General features: G+C 47.0%; 1 protein-coding gene across 2 annotated transcripts in view; it reads right to left on the bottom strand.

Annotated features, from left to right (window-relative positions):
• Stk32b (serine/threonine kinase 32B) overlaps positions 1-26,667 on the bottom strand; it is a 379,118-nt gene that overhangs the window by 269,235 nt on the left and 83,216 nt on the right. For both annotated transcript variants that reach the window (XM_008833119.1, XM_029563507.1), the window contains exon 2: positions 2,231-2,286. In XM_008833119.1, coding sequence (XP_008831341.1) covers positions 2,231-2,286 — 56 coding nt within the window. The remainder of the gene's footprint in view (positions 1-2,230; positions 2,287-26,667) is intronic.

Genomic DNA, 26,667 nt, shown 5'->3' with positions numbered 1-26,667 from the left:
AAAAGCCAAGTCAGAAAGCTGTGGGTGCACCGGAGCCCACCTGCAAGAGGGTGGCAGGTGGCACTGGGCAGGGCTCAGGCCCCTGGAACCGCGAGGTCTATGAACCTGGCCTGACCTGCTGTGTCATCACACTTGGGGCACTCCCAGAACCCAAGTCCTTGTTCCCAGCAGGAGGACAGCTGGGAAAGCTAAGGCTGTGGTGACCCAGGCGGAGGGGACAACAGGGAACATGGCAGAGTTACTCTGTAAAGACCACGTGGTTCCCCTCATCCTAAGGGGAAAACTCTAGTAAAAGCCACATGGTCCAGGTGTGTTGGTTACTTTTGTCACTGCTATGATGGAAACAACTAACAAAAGAAACTGAAGGAAGGGAGGACGGCCCACAGTTTGAGGGTGCGGTCCTTCATGGTGGGGAAGACATGGGAGCAGGAGAGCGCAGCAGCTGGTCACAGCAGCTGGTGTGTACAGGAGGGAAGCAGAGCAGGTCTCTCACCTTCAGTCAGCCTTGGGTTCTGTCTCAGCTTTGACATGATTATGTGTCGTGAACAATTTCCTCTGAGATGAAACCTTCCATCTTGTAGGGGAACTCTTTAAGACACAAGATGTTCTAGCAGGAGGTAAAATGTTCCATCCTATGGGGAAGTTCCTTAAGCTCAGGGAGTAAACGACTCAATGGCTTCAGGAAGTCACTGAAACTGACCAGATACATTAGGCCTTTTCCTCCTGGCTTGTATATGAGCCCTACGGACTGCTAGAGGCACTCGGGCAGCCAAGTTTCCTAGAAGAGACAGAGATCATTGGAGCTGCTGGAAGAGGCTCAGACCACCTTAGCTGCTGAAAGAGACTCTGCCACCTATTGAGCTGCTGCCTGTTGAACAGTGAGTTCCAGGTTTCTGGATTTCATGAGCTGTCACCCACGCTGAGGTGGGCTTTGGCGATGCATCTGTATTTGAGTCAATTCTTCTCCTGTAAGTAACCCCTCACCCACATTCCTGTAAGTAACCCCAATAAAACTCATTGATTCACCAAGTTGGATTTTGGTGATATCCTTACTTTGGTCTGTCATTGGTCCCCTATCTGGGGTGAGCAGATATTGTTCCCATCTCACAACACCATGGGAAGATTACCGTTCTGAGTTACTGTGATGGGTTAATCTTGATGCTCAACTTAATTGGTTTGAGAAATGTCTCAGACTGACGAAGGATACCTCTGGATATGTCTGGGAGGGCCCTCCACATACAGGCAGATCCTGAGGGCTCTAACTTGATCAGTGCATTTACTCCTTTGGTGGTTTAGAATCGGATGCCCTTACAGGGGAGGTGGGGTGGTAAAAGGTAAGAGATGGGGTCTAGTTGGAGGAAGTGGGTCACAGGGGACGTGCTCCTGGAGCTAAATCTTGCACTGGCCCCATCCTATGCCCATCCCTCTTACTGTATGCCGGGAAGGGAAAACAGCTTCGCCACATGCCCCGCCACCCTCATGTTCTGCCCAAGAGCACGGAGCCAAGTGACCATGGACTAAAACCCATGAATCCATGGCCAAATAAAACGTCCTCCCTTTAAGTTGCTTATATCAGGCATTCTGTCTCGGCTATATAAAAAAAATAGCAATACAGTTACTATTTACTGAATCTAAGATTAAGATCTAAGTTTCATCCATAAAATGTAAATTACAGGAGTTACTTAAGTACAAAAGAGTATTGGTATTCCGCAGATACTTGCAAAAAATTACAGCCAAGGGATGTTTCTGTGGGAACAGACTAGGATACGCTGGGGGAACCAACTTTTTACCCTAAAAATCCTACCCTCTAATTTTTATAGCCTTTCTCCCCAAATAGTCAAGGCTTACAAATGAATTTTCCAAACGTCAAATGCCTATGGAGCTGGAAAGAGCTGTTTTGTGGCATGTTTGGAGGTCCGCTTTCTTGTCAAATTCCCAGGGAAGACCTAGCATTAGTAATCTGGACTTAATTACCACTGCAATTCACCTAAACCAGGGCTCTGTGCTTAATTCCATTTTCAGAATAAAATTATACCAGGTTCAAAGGAAACTATTCAGACTTCCGTCCGTGTTTCAAATTTGTTAAATTGAAATCTTCTGTCAACAGGAACTCCCCAGTGCCCAGCACACAGCACAAAAGCAGACTCAGAATACACATGCACTCAAAGCCAAGAGTCTGGGCTTTCAGATTTCATAGAACATTTTATTTAAAGAAGTCTATCAGTCTTACCTTTCCAAAACTTCCTTTACCAATGGCCCGCAGAATCTGAAAATGGTCAAAGTTGACTGTAAAAGAAGAAAGCTGTGATCAGGTGGGGTTGCCTCTTGGACATCTTCCACACGCACACACACACACACACAACCGCCCCCCCTCCACTAGCTTCTCGATCACCAGAGTTAGAGTTCCCATGTCAGCACTCCATCATCAACAGGCTAAGGCCTGCATTTTCCCACAAATAGCACCAAAACCTTACCACTTGTATGTAAAATGAGGCATCCTGGGGGGCAGGGGAAGCAACAACAGGCAAGCTCTGCTATCTTGATTTCCCATATTCCCATAAGTGCTTTTCCCGTCTCTAAGGAGACCTGTCCCCACTGTGGACCCCTCCTGTGCCCCTGGCCCCTGCACACTCAGACCGGTGTTACCATATCTCAGTGTGATCCTGCCTCACTGTCTAACCCCCGTTGTCTGACCCACGCCTTCCCTGGTCTCCATCTAGCTGCCTCTGCCATACGGCTAACTCTCAGGGATGCCTTTCTGTCTTCCTTGTTCCTGACCTCTCTCTCCTTTTACTTTGTCTTTTTAAAACAAGGTCTCATGTAGCCCAGACGGGCCTCCATCTTCCCAGTGCTGAGATTGCAGACATGTACCACTATGCCAAGTTTGTGCAGTGCTGGGGATTGATCCAAGCCCTTCATGCATGCTAGGCAAGTTGAATGAACCACAGGCCCCCTTCTCCCTTTGGAAGCACCTACTTGACTCCGATGGCAGAGCCCTCTTCATAACACTCCCTCTGCACATTTGGCCTTCCCCTCCCATGTTGGACACTGGGCTCCATCAGCTTTCCATCACACAACTCTTCTTGTGGCCTCCAGAGGCTTTGGTGGCATGCCAACACTTACCTAAGATATCCCTGGCCTCTAGGCAGTGTGGTCTGATGTCCACCCCAAAGCTCCTCTTGGAGGATTCAAAGCCACCTTGAACTGAACAGATGAGCAGACCCCAGGCAGGGTGGTGTCCACATCCATCTAGCCACATATTTCAGTAGGTCTAAAAGAACTTGAGAAGAGTTGTGCCCACTTTCATCTGACCAGGCATTTCGAAGATCCATCAGAATGAAGACCAAGTGATGTCAACCTTGTCCTACTGTACTAATTCAAAGACTGGGATGCATCCAAGCCCACATTTAGTCCTTTATCAGGCCAGGTCTATTTTGCCTCTTCCTTGTTTCTCTCAAGAGACCCCCTTGGACTCCATTTCGTCTGTCACCTGACCTCTACAGTGACCTCTCAACCTCTGTCCTGGTTTGAATGAGAATGTCCCCCATAGGCTTCAAGTATGTGAACACTTTTTCCCCAGCTGGAGGTGTCGTTCGGGGGAGGTTAGAAGGTGTGGCCTTGCTGGAGGAAGTACGTCGTGGGGGTAGGCTTTCAGAGTTCAGAGCCTTACCCCATTTCGAGTTCGTCTCTCTTCCTGAGTGTGCTTGACAATGTGAGCCCTCGGCTTTCTGCCTGGCTGCCTCCTGCCATGCCTCCCCACCATGATGGGTTCTTATCCCTCTGGAACCCTAACCCAAGTATAAACTCTCCCTTCTGTAAGAGGTCTCAGAGTTGTATCACAACCACAGAAAAGTAAGTAATACAACCTTCCTACCCTTCCTGGGGTGCATGTGAGGAGATGAGGGTGACAATCATGCCTGTCTTGTGCTTACTTCCCTGCCCTGTCCCCACTGTAGTAGCCATGGAGAGCAAACTCCTCCCCAGACTGCACGTCGCTGCCCCTCTGCCTTCCCACACTGCCCAGACCCACCCTCATGCTGCAGACACAGGACCCTCTTAGTACAGCTGCCCCTGTCCATCCGATGCTCTTCTCCCAGGGTCTACTTATCACACTGCATCCAGGGATGCTGGCCCTCCTTTCCAGACCAGCTCAGTCAGCTAAGATTACAGCACAGAGACTTCCTCCAAACTTGAGATTCTGAATACCTCTACATGTACTTGTATGTTAGTTTCATTTTCTTGGCCAAATCTGAGGTCAAAGGTCATGTTCTTCTTCATCACCATCATCAATCTTGTTGTTGACCCCTTAGCACCAAGACATTGCTTGGTGTACCATGGTGTTCCCTGGCTACTCATTAACTGAAATGGTGATTGAGTGAGCTAATTTCCACATTCATGGTGCCAAATGCATAATAAGTGTTCAGTAAATATTTCTGAGTTCTATTGAATTACAGCCAGTTCCCAATAACTAGAAAGACATGTTATTTACCAAGATGAAGGGAAGTGATTAGCTCATTGCATAATTGAACCCAGGGTGTCTGGAAGTCAATAGACACAATTAGTTCCTTGTGTATTAAACTTCTGCACTGAAGGAGAATTACAGTGAACTATGTCCTTGACAAGCCAGTCAGAACCCAGAGGGCTGTCAAATACCTGGCATGCTTAGAATAGAAAGGCTGGGTTAATGGTTAACTAGTTTGAAAACTCTGTTCTTTTCCTAGACTTGTTTACTTGCAGAATAATTTACCGGGAGAAGAAATTTCTTATTTGACTCTTGTCCCCTCACTAAAGGTCAAGGGAGAAGAAGAAGCAACTTGCTTGGACCATGGCTCAGGTGTTGTCCTGTGCTGGGTCACGTGTATATCTAACAATAGTCTCAATGGTTCACCAAGCAGGAGCCACTGTGGGCCTCTGCCGTCTGCCCTCCAGGCATGGGGGCCAAGACCGTACTCACGCTGCCTACTCCCTGTCAGAAGAAAACAAAAGCCTAACAATCCTGTTCGTTCAGTGGGTCAGGCTGGCTATCACTGGAAGGATCCCTTTCTCAATATGCAAAGCCAGGCACAAGGAAAAGACCTAATAAACCCTGTCTTATAAACCCTGTGTTCTTATCAAGGGGCAAAAAGACAGTTGTTTGAGGCCAGGTTTCCTTGATCTGAATTCCACCACTAAGCAGCTGGGTGACCCCAGAGACATCCTTTAGCCTCTCTGAGCCTCAGCTTCCTCACTTAATACTAGATATAGTAACTACTTCTTAGTAATACTAAGATACTAGATATAGTAAATATAGTAAATACTAGATATAGTAAATACTTCTTACTTGTCTTGACACTGTGCCAAATACCTAAGAGAAACAACTTAAGGGAGGAGAGTTTAACATCAGCCCACATTTTCAGAAGGCGTCTGGAGTAGGCTGGACCAAGGTAGAGGGAGCTTTGGACATAGAAATGGAACTGGAAGCAGGGCCAGGATGTCACCCTCAAAGTCTGTCCCTAGCGGTCTGTGTCTGTCAGCTAGGCCTTCCATCTCAAACACTGCATAGCCTCCCCAAACACCACAACCAGCTAAGTCCACGTTCTAACACATGAGCCTATAGGAAATACTTCGTATTCAAACCATGACAACCTCCCTCATGGGGCCACTGTGAATAGCACATGGGTTAATATAGACCAAGTATTTGGGGTGTGGACTGATGGCTGGAAGCAGTAGCTGTTACCATGGATACTGTTCTGAGTGTGGCTCTTCCTCATTTCTCACCCTTATGATGTGAGGCCAGTCAGATTCAATCATAAGAGGTGTAGAGTCCTGCTTGGTGATCGATCACTCTGGGTGGGTCTGATTGCTCTACTTTGTAAGCCCACGGGCTCCCTCCTCGTTACTACTAGTCGGAGCATCTCTAACCCATTTCATGCTGCCCTTTCAACACTAAAATATTCATGGAAGTTACTAGAAGGAGAGTGTGAATTACTAAGATGGCTGGTTTTCCTTGCAAAAAACTCCATCATGGAGTTCCCCAGTGAGCAGACCTGGGGGACCTGTAAAGCTACTAGAAAGACATACAGTCAGATCAGTGTCTCTCTTTCCTTCCTTCCTTCCTCCCTTCCTTCCTTCGTTTCTGTCTTCTTTCCGTTCTTTCTAAATAGCCTCACTTAGCCCAGGTTAGCTTTAAACTCACTAGGCTGTAAAAGATGACCTTGAACTTCTGATCCTCCAAGCACTGGGATTACAGGCATGCACTGCCACAGGTAGCTGAGTGGTACTGGGCCTCGTGCGTCTAGGTAAGCACTCTGTCAACTGAGCCACAAACCCAGCCCTGTACCTCTCCTTTACTAGACTCCAGGGTCAGCTCTTGAGAAGATGAGGGCCAAAGATAACCACATCAAAATTGTAGAGCCCAGTGCCACACGTGGAAGGCCTTTGTTATATGTTCCCCTCATCTGTCACTTAGGGAGATGACAGGTGACTTTGTCTCTCAGTATGTCATTGCCTTGGTTCAAGGCCACATACTTAGGTAGAACCTCCACCAGAGCTGGGATCCACAGGTCTCCACAGGAAAAGCCTCAGTACTGCGTAACTACAGACATGCAGTCAGCTTCTGAACCCAGGGTCGTCATTCAAGGATTCAGATAACTGGGTGCTGTAGTTTCATTTCTGCCTCTGTGATAAAACATTCTGACCAACAACAACTTCAGGGAGAAAGGCTTTATTTTAGCTCGGAATTCCAGATTACAGTCCAGCATAGAAGGGAAGTCACGCTACAGGAACTTGAGGCAACTGGTCGGATCATACCCACAGTCAACAGTACAGAGAAATGAATGCATTCAGCTCACTTGATTCCTTGTGCACAGCTTGATTTCTCCACTCGTAGAGTTTAGAGGCCCTACCTAGGGAATGTTACCATCCACAGTGGGCTGGGTCCTCCCGCATCAGTTAAGACCATCAAGACAGCTCCCCACAGACATGTCCTGAATTCAACCTAATGGAGGCTATCCTTCATTGGACTCCCTTTCCAAGTGATTCTAGGTTGAGCATAAAAAGTTTGTGTGTGGTTTTTGTTTGAGAGAGAGAGAGAGAGAGAGAGAGAGAGAGAGAGAGAGAGAATGCCAACCAGCATATAGGGACTGAAAATATTTGGAGGAAAAAAATAAGAGGTCTGTACTGTACATACACAGGCTATTTTCTCATCACAATTCCTTAAACAACACAGTATAACAGCACTTAAGTAATATCTACACTCTTAGTTGACTGAAGTCATATAAAGTTATCTAAAGCAGGCTGTCCAGCTGGCACCCACGCATTGCAAAGGCACACGCATTTTCTGTCTGTCACTATGTAGCCTGACAGTGCCATCGACAAAGTCTACAACTGTACACTCCAATTATATTTTTTAAAAACCCTCCAGAAAGTTCAATGTTTTAGTAAGTTTAGGATTTTATGTTAGATCTCATGTATAGCTAACCTGGGCCACAGGTGGCCAGTAGGCTGCAGGAAGATGTGTGTGTGTGTGTGTGTGTGTGTGTGTGTGTGTGTGTGTGAAGTTTTATGTAGGAGACCTAAGTATCTAAGGGTGTTCACATCTGAGGGGTCCAGAAACTGATTCCAGGACCTGAGCTCACCACATACACCATGCCTCATCTAAAGGCTGGAAGTTATTAGTGCCATCCCAGAAACTCTAGGTGTACCCAATCCCAATGGATCCTTGTGTTATGATGAGTAGAGCCGTCTGTGCACATGGTCTCCTTCTCTCATCTTTGGCTTCTGAGACAAGACAGATCTCTTTCATGTTCGTGTCCAGAATGAGAAAGCAGTCCCAGTCAGGGTCTGTGCTGGCCTTGAGTAGTGTGGTCTTTCCACATGGCCCAGTTCTGCTCACACGCCCTGTACTCTGTAGGCAGGGTCCATGCTGCCCTGGACCACTGTGGTCTTTCTGTGTAGGTCTGCTCTGCCCACACGCCCTACACTCTGCACGTGAAGAGTGAAGCCAGGGCTCACCCTGCTGAGCTGCTACCTCTTCTTTCATCCTCATTAAAAATTGTTGCCGTTTCCTAGTTGATAAATGTGTTTAATAAAACACCAAGTCTTCTCTCTCACAGTCTACACTCTTATCAGCAAAAACACTGAATCTATAAGCAGTCAGGAACTGGAATGCCTCATTCATATGGGTAGGTGTCGTTTGGCAACAACTTGAGGACACAAGCTAATTTGGATGCTGGTGGAAATGTGGAGCCCATGATAAGAAAAGCCCAAACACGATTCAGAGAGAGGATGAGAATTCAGCTGTCAGTCTACTCCTTCTTCCTATCTATCTTCCTTTCCTTTCCTCTCCTCTTGCTGTACAAAACACCATGACAAAAGCAGCTTAAGGTAGAAAAGTTATCGGGCTCACAGTTCAGGTCACAGTCCATCATTGTGGGGAGTTCAAGGCAGCAGGAACTTGAATCAGGTGGTCACAGCACTGCACAGCCAGGACAGAAGGCAGTGAATTAATACATGCTGGTGCTCCAGGGAATGGTGCCACCCACAGTGGACAAGTCTTCCCACTTCAATGAACAGAATCAAGACAGTCCCCCAGAGACGTGCCCACAGGCCAACCTGATCTAGGTAATCCCTCATGGAGACCCTCTTCCCAGGTGATTCTAGATGGTGTCAAGTTGAAATTTAAAACCAACTTGATTATATTACTTCCCCAGGACAGTCCTAACAAGTTGTCACCAAGTAGTTTAAGCAATAGGAATTTCTTTTCCCACAGTTCAAGAGGTCAGAAGATCATGTTCAAGGGGTCAGCAAGGATATACCAACCAGAAAGACGCTGGGTGTCCTTCTCTACCTGTTAGTGGTCCTCAGTGCTCCAGAGCCTGGCTATGCATCACACCAACACATGCCTCTCCCTTCTACCTGTATGTATCTGCTTTCTTCTTACAAGGACACCAGCTGCTTCATGTGAGGTACACCATGGATCAGGGATGCTTTCTTTCAAGATCTTCAACTAATTGCATCACAGGACCCTATTTCCAAATATGGCCCCATTTCTAGATTCCAGGTTGATGTAAATTTGGGGAGGGGACTACTTACAGTGTGTACCAACAGTCCCTGACATAGGGAGCAGTCAGTGAAGGAAGGCTGGTAGAGTGGAACCAGAGCTAATCAGCCCTTGGTAAGGCAGGCTCTGGTTTCAACACATGGATGGAAGTCACATGACTATGCCCCTTGTGAAGTCCTCCCAGTTCCCAGTGCAATGATTAAGGGTGAGCCACAGATAACCTAAAACATAGGGATTGACTTCCTGATCTGTTTAGGGGAAGAGCCACACAGGGTTCAGGCCTAGCATGTGGTAGAACATTCCTCAATACCTTCAACAACCCCACTGAGCAGCAGAATGGGGTATAGTGACCAGCAACAGAGAGCAAAAGGTCTGTTCCTTGCCCTTCTGCACAGGACACTGCACTGGTCACCCGTCCTTTATTCTGAGACAAAGGGACTAGGGGTGTCCTGCCTGAGCACTTTATTTCTGAGCCATGAGGGAAGCTGAGCCGGTGGAGAAGGAAGTGGATCCTTTCATGCAAATGCTTAGCTGGTGATTTATCTTCCTATCACCTGTGACAAGCATCCTCTGTTCGCTGCCATATGGGCTCCTAAAACGTTCAGTTGCCCTCACTGTCTATACTTGGTGTTAACCACATCAGCTACCAAGACTAGAGACTGTGGAGCAAATCTCCATGGTGAGGGTGGCGTGGGTGAACTCTAGCAGCAAGCACAAGGCTCCAGGGCCACTCTCAAGGGGAGGTGCAGAGCGGAGAGTTGAGGCTGTGGTGGGTTGGTGGCATGAACTACCCTCACTCTTCACCCCGCCCTACACTGGGATCCTCTGAGCTATGACTGGACGGTTCCCGAGCTGGAGCATGCCTCCCCATCCATGGATTCTCGGTGCCCCCATAGCATAGCACAGGACTGGATTTGGCTGACAAGGTGTTGGCTCACCCCATGCACATGAAGGCCTGAGGAAAGGTCTATCTGTCTGCTTCTCTCCAGCCTGCCTCTCTTTGCTTAAGGACATGCACAGAGCAATGGACCATGAGACTGGGCACACTCTGAATCCAGAGGTCTCCAATGATCAACCATCCAGCCCCCAGACATGGATGTGATCACACCCCAGTCAGCAGAGCCACTGGGGAGCAGTGGGGATGCTGGACACCTGAGGGGACGCTGAGGGCATCTGAGGTGGAGGGTTGCTGTGAGCATGATGAGAAAATCGTGGAGGGGAAAGAAGAGGAGACAGACAAGACGGGAGAGAGACACTGGTCTGAGGACTGTTCTAAGCAGTGGGAGCTCTAGCTACAAAGAGTTGAAATAGTCTTGAAGAAGAACAAAGCATCAAGGCCCACCCAGCCACACATGCCTATATGCAGCTCCACTGCTCAGACCTGAGTGGCACTCAGAGGAACAGACAAATGGAGCAGATGGAAGGACCCAGAAGGAAATGCAGACTGTATGCCCAACAGGCTTTTGACCAAGTTGTGAAGCAGTTCAGTGGGAAGGGGAAGCCTCAGCACCCAGTACTGGGGTGACCAGACATCCACAGCAAAATTCACAGGCCTTTGGGCAGTGCAGGAAGGGATCAGTTCACTGGGAAACTCAGCAAGACTGCGACAGGCAGCCTGTCTCTAAGAATACAGTCCTTGAGGGCTGAGGAAGTGCTGCTCGCTGTGCAAAGAGAAGAGGGCACCCAGCCCTGGCTGAGCTCGGACATCCTTGCTCACCCAGCATCAAAGGAACTCAGACCAGTCCAAGGTGTCTGCACGTCTCTACAAGAGAGCATGGTGTGCATGGCAGCCATTGGCTTACAAACTGGGGAATGATGTCGTTTGGGCAGCACCAGAATCTGAGTACGCCCGTTAGTTGAGTCAGTGATGTGGAGAACTGGTCCCTCTTTCCTCTGTTCCTGTGGAGACCCAACACAAGCTGCAGGTGTGCTTTGGAACTGAGGCCCATGTGAGAGCCCAGTACATCCCAAATGATCATTAAAGGAGGTTAGTGACAGCAACAGTGACTGGCTGATGAGAAGGAGGATCAATATGGTTGTTATGGGCTGAACTGTACCCTCAAAGGCATGTGCTAAATCTCAGCACCTCAGAATGTGACTATAAATGGAAGTGGGCCTTAAAAGAGGTGATTATGGTTATATGGCTTAATTAGGGTAGCCCTAATCCAACCTGCATGGTGTCCTTATGAGGTGGAAAGTACAGCAGACATAGAGGGAGGCTCACAGGAGGACACAGAGCTGATGCCACCTACAAGCAAAGGACAGGGGTCTCAGGAGAACAGACCCCGCCCACACCCTGACCATGGACTTGCAGCTGCCCCCAGAGCTGTGGAAATCAGTCCTCAGGCCCATCATGATAGAACATCATGGCAGTGGATGCAGTGGATGAGCAGGTCCAGGCAGAGCACAAAATAGAGGCTGAGGCCCCAACCTGGGGGAATCTCAATGCAGGCAGCAGAGTAGGAGCTGAGGAAACGGTTTGCTCAGAGAGGAGGGGAGAAGGCAGGCGCCAGCCAGGGACTCTGCAGCAATGACTCGCCCACAGCAATCGGCCTGGGCGTGGTTAGAGAGTTCTGGTAGGACCCAGGCCTGTGTGTAGTACTAGCAACTGGACGGATGGATGAATGAATGAATGAATGAATGGGTGAATGAAGTGAACATGATCTCTCCACAGTCCTATGGATGGTTCTGCATTCTTGTCACTGGCTAGCTGCCAAGGGCACTGTGGGCATATTTCTTGCATGGGATGGCTGTCCTCTGCCTGTCACTGACAGAAGCAATCTCCTTAGCACTGGGACCAAGCTTGGGCATGTATATCTCGAGTCCCAACCCTTCTACCCACTGTGACCTGGGGCTTTGTTTCCAGGTCTACAAAATGGAAACTTTAATATCACTTACCTTCTAAAGTTATATTAAACACTATAGACCACTAGAAAACGCTCAGCACTCTACCCAGAAGGTCAAAGCTGCAGCGTAAACTATGTCCACTACAGCCACGCCCTGTGTGCTCCTTCTCCGAAGGCACTATTCCTCCAGCTGCTGCTGTGACTGTCAACAGTACTGTAAAGATGGGATGACACACACAGACTCCGAAGCCAGGGCTCCCCATTACTAGCTCTGTGCAACGCTTCCTCACCCTGTGACAGGGAATCAAACAGTTACATCATATGAATCCCCAGCACTTTAGTGTAACGTACAGGGAAGAGTTCCTGGCATTGAGTGAGTCCTCAGAAGTTCTAGAAGAAGGAGGAGTTTGAGAGAGGGAGATAGTAGGAGACAGGTGTTATCAAGGGGGAAACAGGGAAAATAGTGGTACATTGACTGGGGAAAGAATAGGGATGGTTATATAGGGGAAAGAGGTAAAGTAACACAGGTGGTGTAAAAACCAGAGGGAAATGTATTATTTTAAACACCCACTGAAAAATACACGTACAATATCTGTACATGCGTGCACGCGTGTACCTGAAGGCTATACAACAAAAGAAACACCGTGCCAGGCAGGGAAAACCTATATTCAAGTTATTGATCTGGGTAATCCAACACTCCCAAAGTAACTCGGGCTATTACCACAGCCCTCGATCGCCTCCCAGAACTTGAGGGTAAGGCCATATTGCTGCACCTAAGACTCAGGAGACAGTGGCACAGGGGGCAGGAAGAGTATTGATGCATCTCTCGGCTCTCATCAGAGATGTATCTTCATGCAGCAGATGGTGAATAACCCAATGGGACACAACTGGCTAAAGTGTAGAGAATAAGACAAGACATATTTCAGACAAAGGACTTAGAGCAGTGGAGCTGGAACTGACCTGGAAGCCTCCTCCCTGAAGACCAGCTCCCATAGTATCAAAAGATACTATGCATGCTGACAAGAGAGAAACCAATCAATGATTCCATCCAGCTATAAAGTCTATGAACCACAACAACAATCAGCCTAGCAAATAATCCCCACTGGCTCACTATGGCACTTTTATCTTCAGGGAAATCAACAGCTGTCTAATTGGACTTAAGGCCCACTCAGTAGGAGGGAACTCATGTGTGGTACTGTAAGCACAGCCAAATACACATGGCTGGAGAGGTCATAGATCCCGGAGAAAAACCTACTTTTGTCACATCCCTAGGCTAACATAATTCCGTACTGTATTCTAAATGTGTACCCTTATATTAACAGACAAGTGTACGTCTCATTCCTTATCAAAGAAGCATCTTTTTATAACAGATGGAGACTATTACAAAGTTCCAAAACTGATCAAATGCAGAGAATAAGTGTCTGTGAGGTGCCCAGACCCAAGTGCTACGTCTACAGTACAAATTCTGCACCTAAGACTCAGGAGACGGGAATGAGGGGCAGGAAGAGTATTGACGCATCTCTCAACTCTCATCAGAGATGTATCTTCGTGCAGCAGATGGCAAATAACCCAACGAGACACAACCGGCCAACATGTGGGAAATAAGAGACTGCAGAGTGCTTGTTAGCAAATAGGACACCTACATCAAACCTCTGCCACCCAAGGCTCAGGGACCACTGTGGAAGAGGGCGTGGGAAAGTTTAAGAGCCAGAGGTGGGAGGTGACCACAAGGAAACACTGGACAGCTGGGAATGACGCATATGAACTTACGGCAATGGTAACGGTATGCAAGAGACCCATGCAAGCTGAAGCCAGACAAAATCCCAGCATAGAAGTGGGGAAGTGGATAAGAAGCCCACCTTAGCTTAGGGACTGACAACTGATAACTCCTGGCTGAGGGAGAGTTGGTTTTCCTTAGGGATGTGACGCTACATGGGTTAACCAGATTCCAGTAGATGGAAACACATCAAAGGGCCCTTTGGGGACACAAATATTTCTCTATTAGGCCTTAACATATATGACAGAATACTTGATCTCTGGTGGCAGGGGGAGGCGTAATAAGAGAGGAGCACATGGGGGAGGGGCTCTAAATGTGATCAAATATAGTATATGAAATTCACAAAAATTCAATGAAAAAAAATTCTCCTAACTTTACGCATCTTCTCTCAACATCATATTTACTCACTCAACAAAAGCCTGTATGAATCTGAACCCAGAATATCTACATGTAAGTATTTAGAATATAATAAGTGGTTAATAAGTGGTTGATGTTAAAACAGCTGCATGTGGGAGAGAGCGAAACTTAAAACTTGAAGGAAACAATGGCACTTTTGCAAAACTAGAAACTGCTGGAGTGTCAATCACCACATCAGCCTCAGAACATAAAACATTCCACTGGGTCCGACAACAGTCCTGGGTGTCTGATATTCCTCCTGCTTACCAGATCGGTGTGTTCTTTCCACAACTGGAAATACTCAGAGTTGAAGTGTTTGAAAACAAAACCTTTTGTAACAAGGTTTTAGTCATAACAAGAATTGCTGAATACATGCTGGGGTTTTGTCAGATTCTGGGAAGGAGGGGGAACGTGCCAACAGAAGTCAAGAAAATGGCACTTTAAAAGAAACAAAACCAGAAGGAAGTCTTTTGGGACTCTTGGGCTGCCCGTGTCTGAGCAGTGCGCAAAACACACATGCTCATGGAGTTGCTAAGAAGATGATCCAACTCTATTTTTTATGCTTGCGTAAACCGAAACTCTTCTGGCTTGGTCTTGACATGCCTCCAAAGCCGCTCTGGGTGCCCGTGCTTTTCTGAGTGGGTGGTATTGATGACACAGCCTGCCAGCCTTCCTGAAACATTGACTGTCCATCTTCCCACCAAGAAGGGCTGGGGACAGCCCCTCAGATAGGTGCAGGCTAAATAACCAGACAGGCAGAACAGCTACATAGGGAGAAAGGAGGTGATCAGGAAAATAAACTACCTTAAAAATCTATTGGGGTATGGGCGGGGTAATAATGGAGACTGGCTGAGAAGCACTGGGGTACAGAGCTGAGGCCAGCAAAGAGGGAAAGAAACCGAACCCCCAGCCCTTACCTGCCCTGGCTCCCTGTTTGTAAAAACCACACTAGGTACTGGTAAGAAAGTACTGACTATGGTAGAGAACTCGCCTGTGGCAGACAAGGGATGGGTACCTGGGGAAAGAACAGTGGCCAGTGGAGAGCAGGTGCCAGGCTCCTGGAGGGAGATGGGAGAATGTGAGCCCATGAGGACGCGTGTGAGCAGTGACCAGCAGCAGAGAGTGCAGGGGTGGAGTCCACGGGTTCTGCAGGGAGAGGGCTCCCCACAGGGGACACTGGCCTCTCAGAGCAAGTTGCCTCAGAAACTAGACCTGGAGAAAAGAAGCCCTAGTCCTGCCTGGAAGAGATGCTAGTTCACCTCTGCACAGGGAATGGCAACACACACGGGCGGGAGCAGGACTGAGGATCTGACACACAGCTGTGCGTGAGTGTATCAGACCCCTCTGAAGTGTACCATCCTCCAGGAGCCATCCATGCCGAAAACAGGATAACCCAGAATAAACAGATGGAGTTCTACAAACCCACAACCTACAAGACTGAACCTTGAAGAGACAGCCAGCATGAACACACCATCCTGTAAGAGGAGCCTGTTAGTGAGGGAAAGCTCCCCCAAAGGAAAGCCCGGGGCAAGACGGTTTCTCTGAATTCTACTGAACCAAGAATGACTGTCAATCCTTCTCAAACTCCTGGAAAAAAATTCAGAAGCAGGAGCACTCTCAAAGTCATTCCACGAGGCCGGTGTTATCCTGACACCAAATCCAGACAGAGACTACAAGGAAAGAAAACAGCAAGTTCTTCTCCCTGAGGGATGTAGATGCAAAAGTCTTCACTGAAGTATCAGCAAAGGAAATCAATAGCACAGTAAAAGGACCACACAGCAGGATGAAGGGGGCTAGGACAGGAAGATGAAGATGTGCACATGCAAATCTGAACACCACATGCCACGTCAACAGGAACCATAGGACCATCTAAACACATGGAAATCACTGGAGTGCCATCTTCTCAGATCCACGCCCTGTACCTAACTCTGGGTGTATTAGTCCTCTAGAAATAACATGAAGCAACTTGATGGGAGGGATTTCCCACAAGGCTTGTTTACCAAAGTAAAGTGTTAAGAATAAGACCCTAAGCTTCTCTAGTTTTATCAAACTGGTTGAAAATTACTTGGCCAGGCTTATGAATGGAAATGTGGAGCAGGAGTCACATTCTGATTTATAAAGCAAATACAGTGGAATTAAAAATAAAAATATTCACTGCCCTCTGCTGCATAAGGGAGCTTCGTTGATGAGAGTTGAGAGATGCATGAGTTCCACCATGTTCCATGAATCTCCAGTGCACAGGTTCCATTTTTGCTGTCACTTAGGGCTGGGCATCTCACAGACACCTAATCTCTGTGTGTGACCAGCTGTGGAGCTCCGTATAGTCTCTGTCTGTTACAAAAGAAGCTTTTTTGATGAGTGGAGACTGCAACACTTGTCTGTCAATATAAGGATCCACATTTAACACATGAAATCAAGTTGAGGGGACTAGGGGAGGGTGCCAATGGAGACGGGGGCATAAAGATGATTAAGATATTATATATAATAGTGTATGAAATACACAAAAATTCAATAAAAATATATAAATAAAATATATTTATAAAATCCAATATCATTATGAATGCTATAAGTGGAGGAATATATCTCAACACAATAAAAATCACATACAATACAGCGAGGGCAAGCTTTGTAATCAAGAGTGAAATGTGAAAGAAGGCTTCCCCTGTAAGACAAACATGGCCTATGCCAACACTGCTACTCAGACTAGTGCTGGAGGCACTAGAAAGAGCGATTAGGCAAGCATAAGAACTAAAAGACAGCCAAAACTTGGGCATGGTGGCCCATGCTTATAATTCAGGACTCATGAGGCTGAGGCAGGAGGATTGCTATGAGCTGGAAGCTAGCCTGGACAGCAGTGATTACCAGGTGAACCAGGGCTACCCACTCTAAAAAACAAACAAAAGACAGGGTTGGGCATAGTGGTGCACACATTTAATTCCAGCAATCAGGAGGCAGAGACAGGTGAATCCCTGTGAGTTCAAGGCCAACCTGGTCTGCATACCAAGTTCCAGGCCAACCATGGATACATAGTGAGACTCTGTCTTAAAACAAAACAAAACAAAACACCAAATGGTATTACAGAGTTCCACAACTGGTCACACACAGATATTGTCTGTGAATTACCAAGTCTAAGTGATACATCTACGATGTACTCTCTATACCTAAGGCTCACAAAACATAGAACAAGGGGTAACGAGGACACTGATGCATCTCTCAACTCTCATTAATGAAGCTCCCTCATACAACAAAGGGCCAAGAACACAAAAGGTCACAAATGGTCCAAGTGCAGAGAGTAAGAGTCTGCAGAGTGTGGGTCCCTGGACAGGACTCCTATATTAAGGTCCACCCACCCAGGGCTCAGGGACCACTGCAGAAGAAGGGGCAGAAAGGTTTTAAGAGTCAGGGAGAAGGTACGTGACCATATGGAAACGGAGTCCTACAGGCTCCTGGGACACTGCTCATATGAACCTACAGCCATGGTGTCAGCACGCACAAGACCCATGCAAACTCAAGCAGACAAAACCCCAGCACAGAACTGTGGAAATGGCCAAGAAGCCCCAGTCTTAGTTGAAGAATTATTGGAAGCTGATTACTGCTGGGTGAGGAAGAGCTGATCCTCCTAAAGGGAAGGACTCTAGATAGGCTGACTAGACCCCAGTGGGTGAACTTGCACTGAGGAATGGCTGGGGACACTAACTTGACACAATAGACCTTAACACAAATGACCGAACTACAAATTCCAGTGGGGGGGCTATGGAAGGGGATATAAAAATGGTTAAGATTTATTAAGATGGTCTGTATGAAATACACAAAATATTAATAAAAAATTTAGCAGCACCCCCAAAACAAAACAAATGAAAGGCATTCAGATTTTAAAGGAAGAAATTGGTCTCTGCAGATGACATGATCTTGTATATAGATCCTTAAACACTAAATATTCTCCAAAGTTCTCAAAAATAATAAGTGAATTAAATAAATATGCATAATAAAAGATAAACATTCAAATTCAATGATGTTCCACATACTACCAATGTATTATTTAAAAAGAAAACACTCTCATTAAGAGTAGCATAAAAAGAATAAAATACTTAGTATATTTGCCAAGGAGATGAAAATTCTGTGCACTGAAACAATGAACACTGATGGAAGGAATTAAAGAAAACAAATGGAAATATAGTTTCAAAATTTCTGAGAATGGCTGTTAAAATGTCCATACCACCCAAAGCAAGCTACATCCTACCACCCAAAGCGAGCTACATCATACCTCCCGAAACAAGCTACATCCTTCCACCCAAAGCGAGCTACATCATACCTCCCAAAGCAAGCTACATCATACCTCCCGAAACAAGCTACATCCTTCCACCCAAAGCAAGCTACCTCATACCTCCCGAAGCAAGGTACGTAACCAATGAAATCTCTATCAAAATTCCAATGGCATTTTTCATGGAAATAGAAAAACAACCCTGAAATGTATGTAGAATCACATAAGAGCCCAAGGATCACAAACAATCTTGAGAAAAATGAACAAAGATGAAGGCAACCCACTGCTGGACTGCTAACCATACTGCAGGGCTGCAGTCATCTGTGATCCGGATGAGGACTATCCCCCCACAGGCTCCTGTGTTTGAATACTTGGTCCCCAGCAAGTGGTGCTGTTCTGGGAAGCCGTGAAACCTTTTGGACATGAATTCTAGCTGGCAGAGACGAGGTTATGAGGATGAGACATGAAGGCTATAGGGCAGCCTGCTTCCAGCCCAAGCCTCCTTTGCTTCCTGATTGGCTAAGATTTGATAGCCCCCAGCCACAAGTGCCTCCTGCCACAAACCTACCTGCTCCTATTGCCATGCCTTCCCTGCTGGGATGGACCATTGTCCTCTGTGACTCTGAGCCAAAATGAATGCCTCATCTATTAAGCTTTTTCTGCCAGGTATTTTTGCCACAGAAATGAGAAAAGTAACAGAAAATTGGAACCAAGAAGTGGGGTCACTGCAATGATAAACCTGGCCATGTGGTTCAGTGGCCTTGAGAACTGGTTTGTGGGGGCAATGTGGAAGAGTTTGGGGCTAGAAAATGTAAAGAGTTCTGCAATTAGAGCTTATTGGGCTATTCTGGTGGGAGCTCAGACAAGAATAGAGACAGAAATGCAGACAGTAAAGGTGGAGCCCAACGGGTTTCAGAGAAGAATGGGGCCTGATCAGGAACTGAGCTTCAAGTCCTTCATGTTACAGTCTGACCCAAAAAACAACAGAAAAAAAATAAAACCAAAAACAATCTGGCTCAGTTGTGCCCATGTCCTGAACACGAAGTGATGCTGAATTTAAAAGATAAGAGCTCTTTGGTGGAAGAACATCAAGACGGCATGTCATTCAGGTGATGGCATATTGTTCTTTATTTAACAATATTTATAGGGAGAATTATTGACAAAAGGGAGCAGAAACTTGAAAATGTGCAATTTGGTGAGCAAAGGAACTTAAAAATATTTAAGACTACAGACAAGATGGGTACAAAGTGGGTGTTGCTGTTAAAAAGACCAGCACCAAGAAGAGGAAGCCCAGACTTTGTACTAGCAACAAAAAACGGTGCCTTGAGGCCAAGATCCTGTCAATAAGGCTCTAGGACATAAAAGTACAAATTCACTTGAGAGGACCTCAAAAAAGGGTATGTGAGAAATGATCTTCTGGGGTGTCTTTTTCAAACAAGACAGCTGTGATGACTAATCCTGGGTGTCAACTTGATTGGATCTGGGATTAACTGAAATGAAAGAGTTCTTCTTGATTGGATCATCTAAAGCTGGAAGACACACCCTAAATGTGGTGTTACCTTCTGATGGCAGCCTGTATAAAAGGCCAAGGCAGAGGAGAACGCCAGGCTTCTTGCTGCTTGCCTTCTCTCTCACTGGAGAGTTCATCTTGCTGCTGTAGACTGAAGACTAGCTTATCTTCTGGAATTTGTCAGACCTTCAGCGCCAGATCAGGACTACTGAGACATCCAGCCTCATGGACTGAGCAACTACAGATTCTCAGCCTCTCCAGTGTGGTGCACCCATTGTTGGACTACTCAGACTCTATCCTGTGAGCTAAGCTGATAAGTCTCTATACATATATATTCATTCTACCAGTTCTGTTTCTTTGGAGAACCCTGACTAATACAACAGCATAGGGGTCCCCTTCGGTCATGCAGGCACTGTTATAAGAGAGCCAGGCTACATCCCAAGCAGGCAGAATGTGGCATTCTCCACATGGAGTGAAGGTCATGGGTCACAGGCCTGCACCAAGGTTCCAGAGAACAGCTGATGAGGCCAGGCTATCTGTAGTGGGGAAGACCCAGCAGAGGCACTGAGAACCCAAGCATGGGGAGGCGAAGCCCAAGTCTCAGTAACGATCCCAGACTGTTGGAGATGCTGGAGATGTGGACTATGAAGGAAGATTAGGCACCCAGTGGGGCTAGCCCAAGAGAAGTCACACGTGCTGCAGGCCACAGGGCTGTGGGTACAGGACTCCTAAGCCTGTTGGAGCCCAGGTGATGACACACAAGCCCTGGGTGGCTAGCATGGAGCCTCGGGGTTTGATGTTTGCCCTGCTGGGTTTAGTTCGGCTTTGCTGGCTTTGCTGGCTTTGTTCCTGCCTCTCCCCTCTGGAATGAGAACACTTACTTTGGTGTTGTATACTGGAGTATTTAACTTTCATAGTTTATTCTCTAGGATCCCAGAGTCAAGAAATTGCTTTGAGTCTCAAGTTTCAGACTTTTGAACAGTGGTGGTTCTGTTAAGACTATAGAATTGAAAGAGCTTGTAGTTGAATGGAACACATTTTTATTATGAGATGAACATGAGCCTTTGGGGGGTCAGGAGTGGAATATTATGGTTTAAAGTGACGTGTCTGGGTGTCACGTTGAGAAGGGGTGGATTTGTGGTGGTTAATTTTGATTGTTAGCTTGATTGGATTAAGAAATGCCTAAGAGATTGTAAGAGTGTATTTCTGGGTGTGTCTGTGGTGACATTCCCAGAGCCAAACAGATCCTCAGGCCCCACTCCATCTTTGGTGGTCTCCTATGATGGCATTATTGGTGAAAAGTAGGAGTTGGGGCCTCATGGCAGGAAGGAGGTCACTGGGCGGTGTCCTTGGGAGCTGGATCTGTCCTGGTCAGTTTCTATACGTCCCTTTCTCTGTTTCCTAGCTGCTGTGCTCTGAAATCTCTGCTCTGCTGTGACCAACTGGTCAGGATGGACTCAAATCTCTGAACTTGTGAGACAGATGCCTTTCATCCTTAAGTAAAGATGAGATGACACTAATGAGCTCGATGTGGCCTTTCATGATATGTGTGCGCATCTGTCAAAACATCATGCCGAATACCACAAAGAATACATTTGTATTTATCAATTAAAAATGGAATGTTCAGTATGAAAAATAAGAGTCCCTATGTATAGCTAAAGGCTACATAACAAGAAACAACACCAGACAGGACATACCTTCCTTTGAGTTGTTGGCCAGGGTGACCCAAGAGACTCCCAGATAGTAACCCAGCATAGAACTGAGAAAATGAAAGGCAGACCCCAATCTTATCTAAAGGAATATTGGCAACTGGTTGCTGCTAGATGAGGAAGAGCTGATCTTCCTGAAACAAGGGACTCTAGGTAGGCTGACTAGACTCAGTGGATGGATAAACACTGGGGAACGGCTGGGGGCACTGACAACACAGTGGACAGTAACAGGGATGACAGAGTATATGGGCTCCAGCGGGAGGGGGCAGGTGGGGAGGGTGTCACTTGGGATGTGGGCTTATAGATGAATAAGATTGTTTGAGATGTCCTGTACACAAAAAATCAATAAATTAAAAAATGAGTTATAAAAAAACAAAAATTTTAAACAATCGTATATTAGCCTAGTATAAGGCTCTTCTGACTATAAGACATGTGCAACTACTTAGGCTCTGTGTCCACAGAGCTGTCATGACATGAAAATAATGTAGGAAAATAAATGTGCACATGCATGTATTTGTGCATGTGTATGTATGCATATATGTGCATGTGTGCATAAATGTGTGTACATGTGTGCTTGTGTGTGCAAGCGTATGTGGTGTGCATCTATGAGTGTATGTGTATGTCTATGTGTGTGTGTGTGTGTGTGTGTGCATGTGTGTATGTGTCTGAGCTAGTACACAGCTAAAGTGTGTGCAGTGTTGACTCAAGACAGAAAATGTTCAACTTTTGGAAGCCATGTTAGTGTAATTTGGATTTGTTCACCCTCTCTGGTCTCAGGATCTGACCTTTGTGCTCAGTGGGAGAAAAGAAGCCGTGAACAGAGAGAAATAGGATTAATAGGATTCTTCCTACATCAGATGACTTACGTTCCTAATGGCTTGGTTGGGCCATTATGCCTGACTTCATGCGGGGGAGCCCAAGGCTCAAAAAGGCTAATCCCATCAGTTTCTTAGAAAAATTAATGCTTCACACTTGGCCAGATCTTTCTGCTTCAGAAAGCATTTTTTCCTTTTGTTTGACCTTCATATATTCAAGGGACACACCAGGGATGTTTGTCTTTGACTTAGTGAGGAGTCCAGTGACTTGGCCACATTCCCAGGACCAGCCTTGCCTTGCCAGCATCCACTTTCCTGCGGAGGGCATGGTGGGTGTGTTCCTTGAGAGGAACTGCCCCTGGCTCCCTGCACGGGGACAGTAGTAGGGCTTCTCCCCAGGGCTGAGTCCAGTTTCCTTGCACAGATCCACAAAGTGGATTACTGTGTAGATTTTACTTTTCACGCTGGATCTAAGGAAGCTTACATGGGTGCGAGGGTTTTTTAAGCCCACATTTTAAGCTTTGCCCAACATGATTTCTGTCTTATCTTCTTTGACTAAACTTGGTTGCTCAATGGTGCCATACTTCAGAGCCTATTGATCCATTCTAGCTCTTTCCTGGAATCCAGAGGTGGGAGAAGGGAGCCATTTTCCAGTTTATACATTCACGTCTTCTCCACAAACTCATCCTTTTCAAGGCAGAGGTTCTAGGGTTGGACCTGGTCTGGGCATGGGCCCAATACATTGGGTACTGATGACCATGTGAGCTCCTGGGAGCTCTGGAGAGTCCCAAGGAGCAGAAGCCAGGTTCCCACCTGTCACATCACACTCAGACAATAAATACAGCCAAACCATTCATGAACTGAGATGACTCGTATAAAAATGATGGTGCCTGCCTTCAATCCCAGCACTGGGAGGCAGAGGCAGGCAGATCTCTGTGAGTTCAAGGCCATCCTGGTCTACATAGTGAGTTCTGGGACAGCTGGGGCTACAAAGAGACCCTGTCTCAAAAAAGACCCTCCCCCAAAATGACAACCACAAAGAACCACCCAAACCCCATAGTTTCCAACCAAATGAAATATTGGTCTCACTACCAGTACCAAATATTGGAACTAGATAGAGAAGTCTCAGGGGATGCCTTGGGGGCCCCTTGCCAGGCAGGTGTCTTGCAACCCACAGCTTCCTAAGATTGTCAGACAGGCACTAATGTCAGGCAGGTTCCTGGGGCGCTGAGCAATCTTAAACAATGACAGTCTCCAACCGGTGACACGCAGCAGCATGCCGCCGCCCTGTGGACTAATGAGCTTGCACTGCTCCCAATTAGAATGCCACATATCTCAAACTGTCTGAGAACAGCGTGTGTGTGTGGGGGGGGGATGGCTCTCAAGACCTTGAGTCTCTGCTTTTATTGGGAAGCAGACGGGAATTGTTTAAAAAGATCTGAACAGAACAAAAGTGAGTTCTGTGTCTACTCCTGACTCCTTTTTACAGAGACTTTGGCATTTAATAAAAGCTCTCTAGTGGGAAAGTGCCAGGATCTTCGTGTGACACACGTGGACTTGGAGCTCATTCTTTGCCATTCCTATTTTGTACTAGAGACACCAAGAGGCACGGGGCAGGTGTCATCCCTGCCTTTGGGGACCCTCACATGTAACATTAGCCAGGACTCTCTCCTGTAATTTGGAGACGAGGCACTGAGTGTGCTCAGGGGAGGGTTGAGGCTGGGGCCAGGAGGCTCCTTAAAAAAGCAAGTATCAAACTGGGCACTGTCAGGATGGAAGGCTGTCTGGACAGAGTCTGAGAGATTGTTCCAAATATAGCCAACAGAAAATTTAGACCATGGGATGGGACTGGGAGCTGGTGTTCAACTTGAGTCACCCCTGGAGACAACGGGGTAAAGGAGAGCTACACTGAGCAAGTAGTAAGGGGCTGGCCACACTGGGCCAAAGGGCATAGATGAAGATGGTGGCCTTTATCCTGAAGGTAAGGGGAATCTATAAGATGGGGTGGTTGAGGAGAGATGGGGGAGAGGGGCACAGTAGGGAGAGCCGAGAGAGAAGGGAAGGGAGGGGAGAAGGGGAGATGGGGGTTAGAAGAAAAGAGAGCAAAGAAGGGAGAGGGGTGGGGGAGGAAGAAGAATGAAGGGAGAGAGACAGTAGAGTGAGAGAGGTGTAAGGGAGAAAGGAGCAGAGAGGGAGGCACAAAGCATAGGCACTGTGACCAGTTTGCCATTTAACAAGTTGGCTTATCAACCAGCATGATTGTTATGCTGCATAACAAACATACCCCAGATCTTAATAGCTTGCGACAACTATTTTTCACTCATAGTGCTTGTCCAAACAGACCGGCCAGCTTGCTGCATTTGCTCGGTATCTTAGTCTGTTGGAGCTTCTAGAACAAACTACCACAGATGGGGAGCTAAGAGAAAACGGTCATTTTCAACGGGTCCAGAAGCTGGGAAGCGCAAGGTTAAGGTGTTGGCTGACTTGGTATCTTTGGTTTCCACCTTCGTGTACCTTCCTTGTATGATGGAAGGGGTGGGGAATCTTCCTGAGATCGTTTATAAGGTACTAATCCCATTTGTGAGGGGTCTACCCATGACCTCATCATCTCCCGAGGCCACCCACTAATACCATCACAGTGGTTTTAGAACGTGATTGAAGGTTGGGTTGCTCCATCAGTGGCTCATCTTATTGCTCTGATAAAATACCTGAAAATACCTGTATCCAGAAAATGCCTGTCTCCAGAGGGGATACAGTCCATCATGGTGGGGACAGCATGACGGCAGGAGATTGAGGTGGCTGGTTCCGTTTTAACCAGTCAAGCAGCAGAGGGAGGTGCCCAGCTTGCTTTCCTCCTTTTGATTCATTCCAAGACTCCAACCCACTGAATAGTGCTGCCCACAGTTAGGGCGGCTCTTCCCACTCAACTAACACAGTCTAGATAACCCCTTACCGGCATGCCCAGGTGTTTGCCTCATAGCCTGTCAATACTGACAATCAGTATCAACCATCACAGGCATAAGCAGCTGGACCACAATATGTGGAGACCAAGGCTGGCAGGGGCTATGTCTTACCTAAGCATTTTACACCCTTGGTTATCTGGCTCTCCTTTCAAATGGTGAAGTTTGTCTATTTTCTTCACTCCCTTATCCCCAGTGTCTGGCACAGTGCAGATGTTCACTGACACCCATGGAACAAATGCGTCCTGCTGATTCCCATGTCACACTCACCTGTGGACCTCAGAGACAGCCCTGCTCTGCTTCTCTTATCCCTGAACCACCCCCAAGCTTTGTGAATCCAGCCATGGTTCCTTTTTCAGCCTTAGCTCAGATCCTTCTTCCATGGGGACACTTTCTCGGATCCCTTTTGAAAGGTTCATTTTATGTGTCAGCTTGCCTGGGACACGGGGAGTTCCTGTATGTGGGTCAGGTGTGGCTGTCAAGGTGTGTGGGGAGAGATCAGCATTGAACCAGTAAACAGAAAGCAGCCAGCCCTCCCCAATGTGGGTGGGCCCCATGCAAGCCATGGAAGGACTGAATAAAACAAAACTTCTGATGCCTTCACACACACACACACACACACACACACACACACACACACACACACACACACCAGCTGTTTCCAACCTTTGAACTTGAACTGAAATATCTGCTCTTTGTGAGTCAAGATCCTGCAGCCCGTTAGACTGAACTCATCATCTCTCTCCTGATTTCCCAGCCTGTGGACTGCAGCTCTTAAGGCTTTAAAGCCCTGTACCTGTGTGAGTCAATTCTTTATAACAAAACTCTTTCATTATCCGCATCTCGTTGGTTCTCTCTTTGGAAAGCTCTAGCCACCTTGCAGCAGACAGTGTAGATGCTCCATTCTCCTCCTGTCTGTCCTTCACTGCAGGGCATTCTCTGGTGACAGGAAGCTTCCCTGCCCTGCCTAGTAGGAAGGAAGGCCAGGGGTTTAGTGTCCTGGGAGCAGTTCTTGCCCAATGAGTGGCAGGTATGGGTGGAGAGCATCCTGAGCCCTTCCAACACAGGGTGGAAGTTTCCACTACTCTTCAAAGTCCATAGCACCCTGTGTTCTCACGGTGGTACACATGACAACACTCATGATGACACACATGATGGCATGGCCTCCTGTCATTCATGGTTGCTCGTTCATTCCTCCTCACTTCCCCTCAGCTCATGTTTCCTGGGACCACATTAGAAAGAAATCACTTACAGATGAATCTTTCTCTTGGGTCTGTGTCTAGAAAAACCCAAACTGAGATACCCCAATCAAAGGGATTCATGCATATCGTGAACCAAAGTTCCCAGAAAGAA

This window comes from Nannospalax galili, unplaced genomic scaffold (assembly GCF_000622305.1).
Source record: "Nannospalax galili isolate Female #2095 unplaced genomic scaffold, S.galili_v1.0 scaffold1076, whole genome shotgun sequence".
NCBI lineage: Eukaryota > Metazoa > Chordata > Mammalia > Rodentia > Spalacidae > Nannospalax > Nannospalax galili.
Note: the sequence above shows the minus strand (reverse complement) of the source record. Positions and strands in the feature narration are given on the sequence as shown.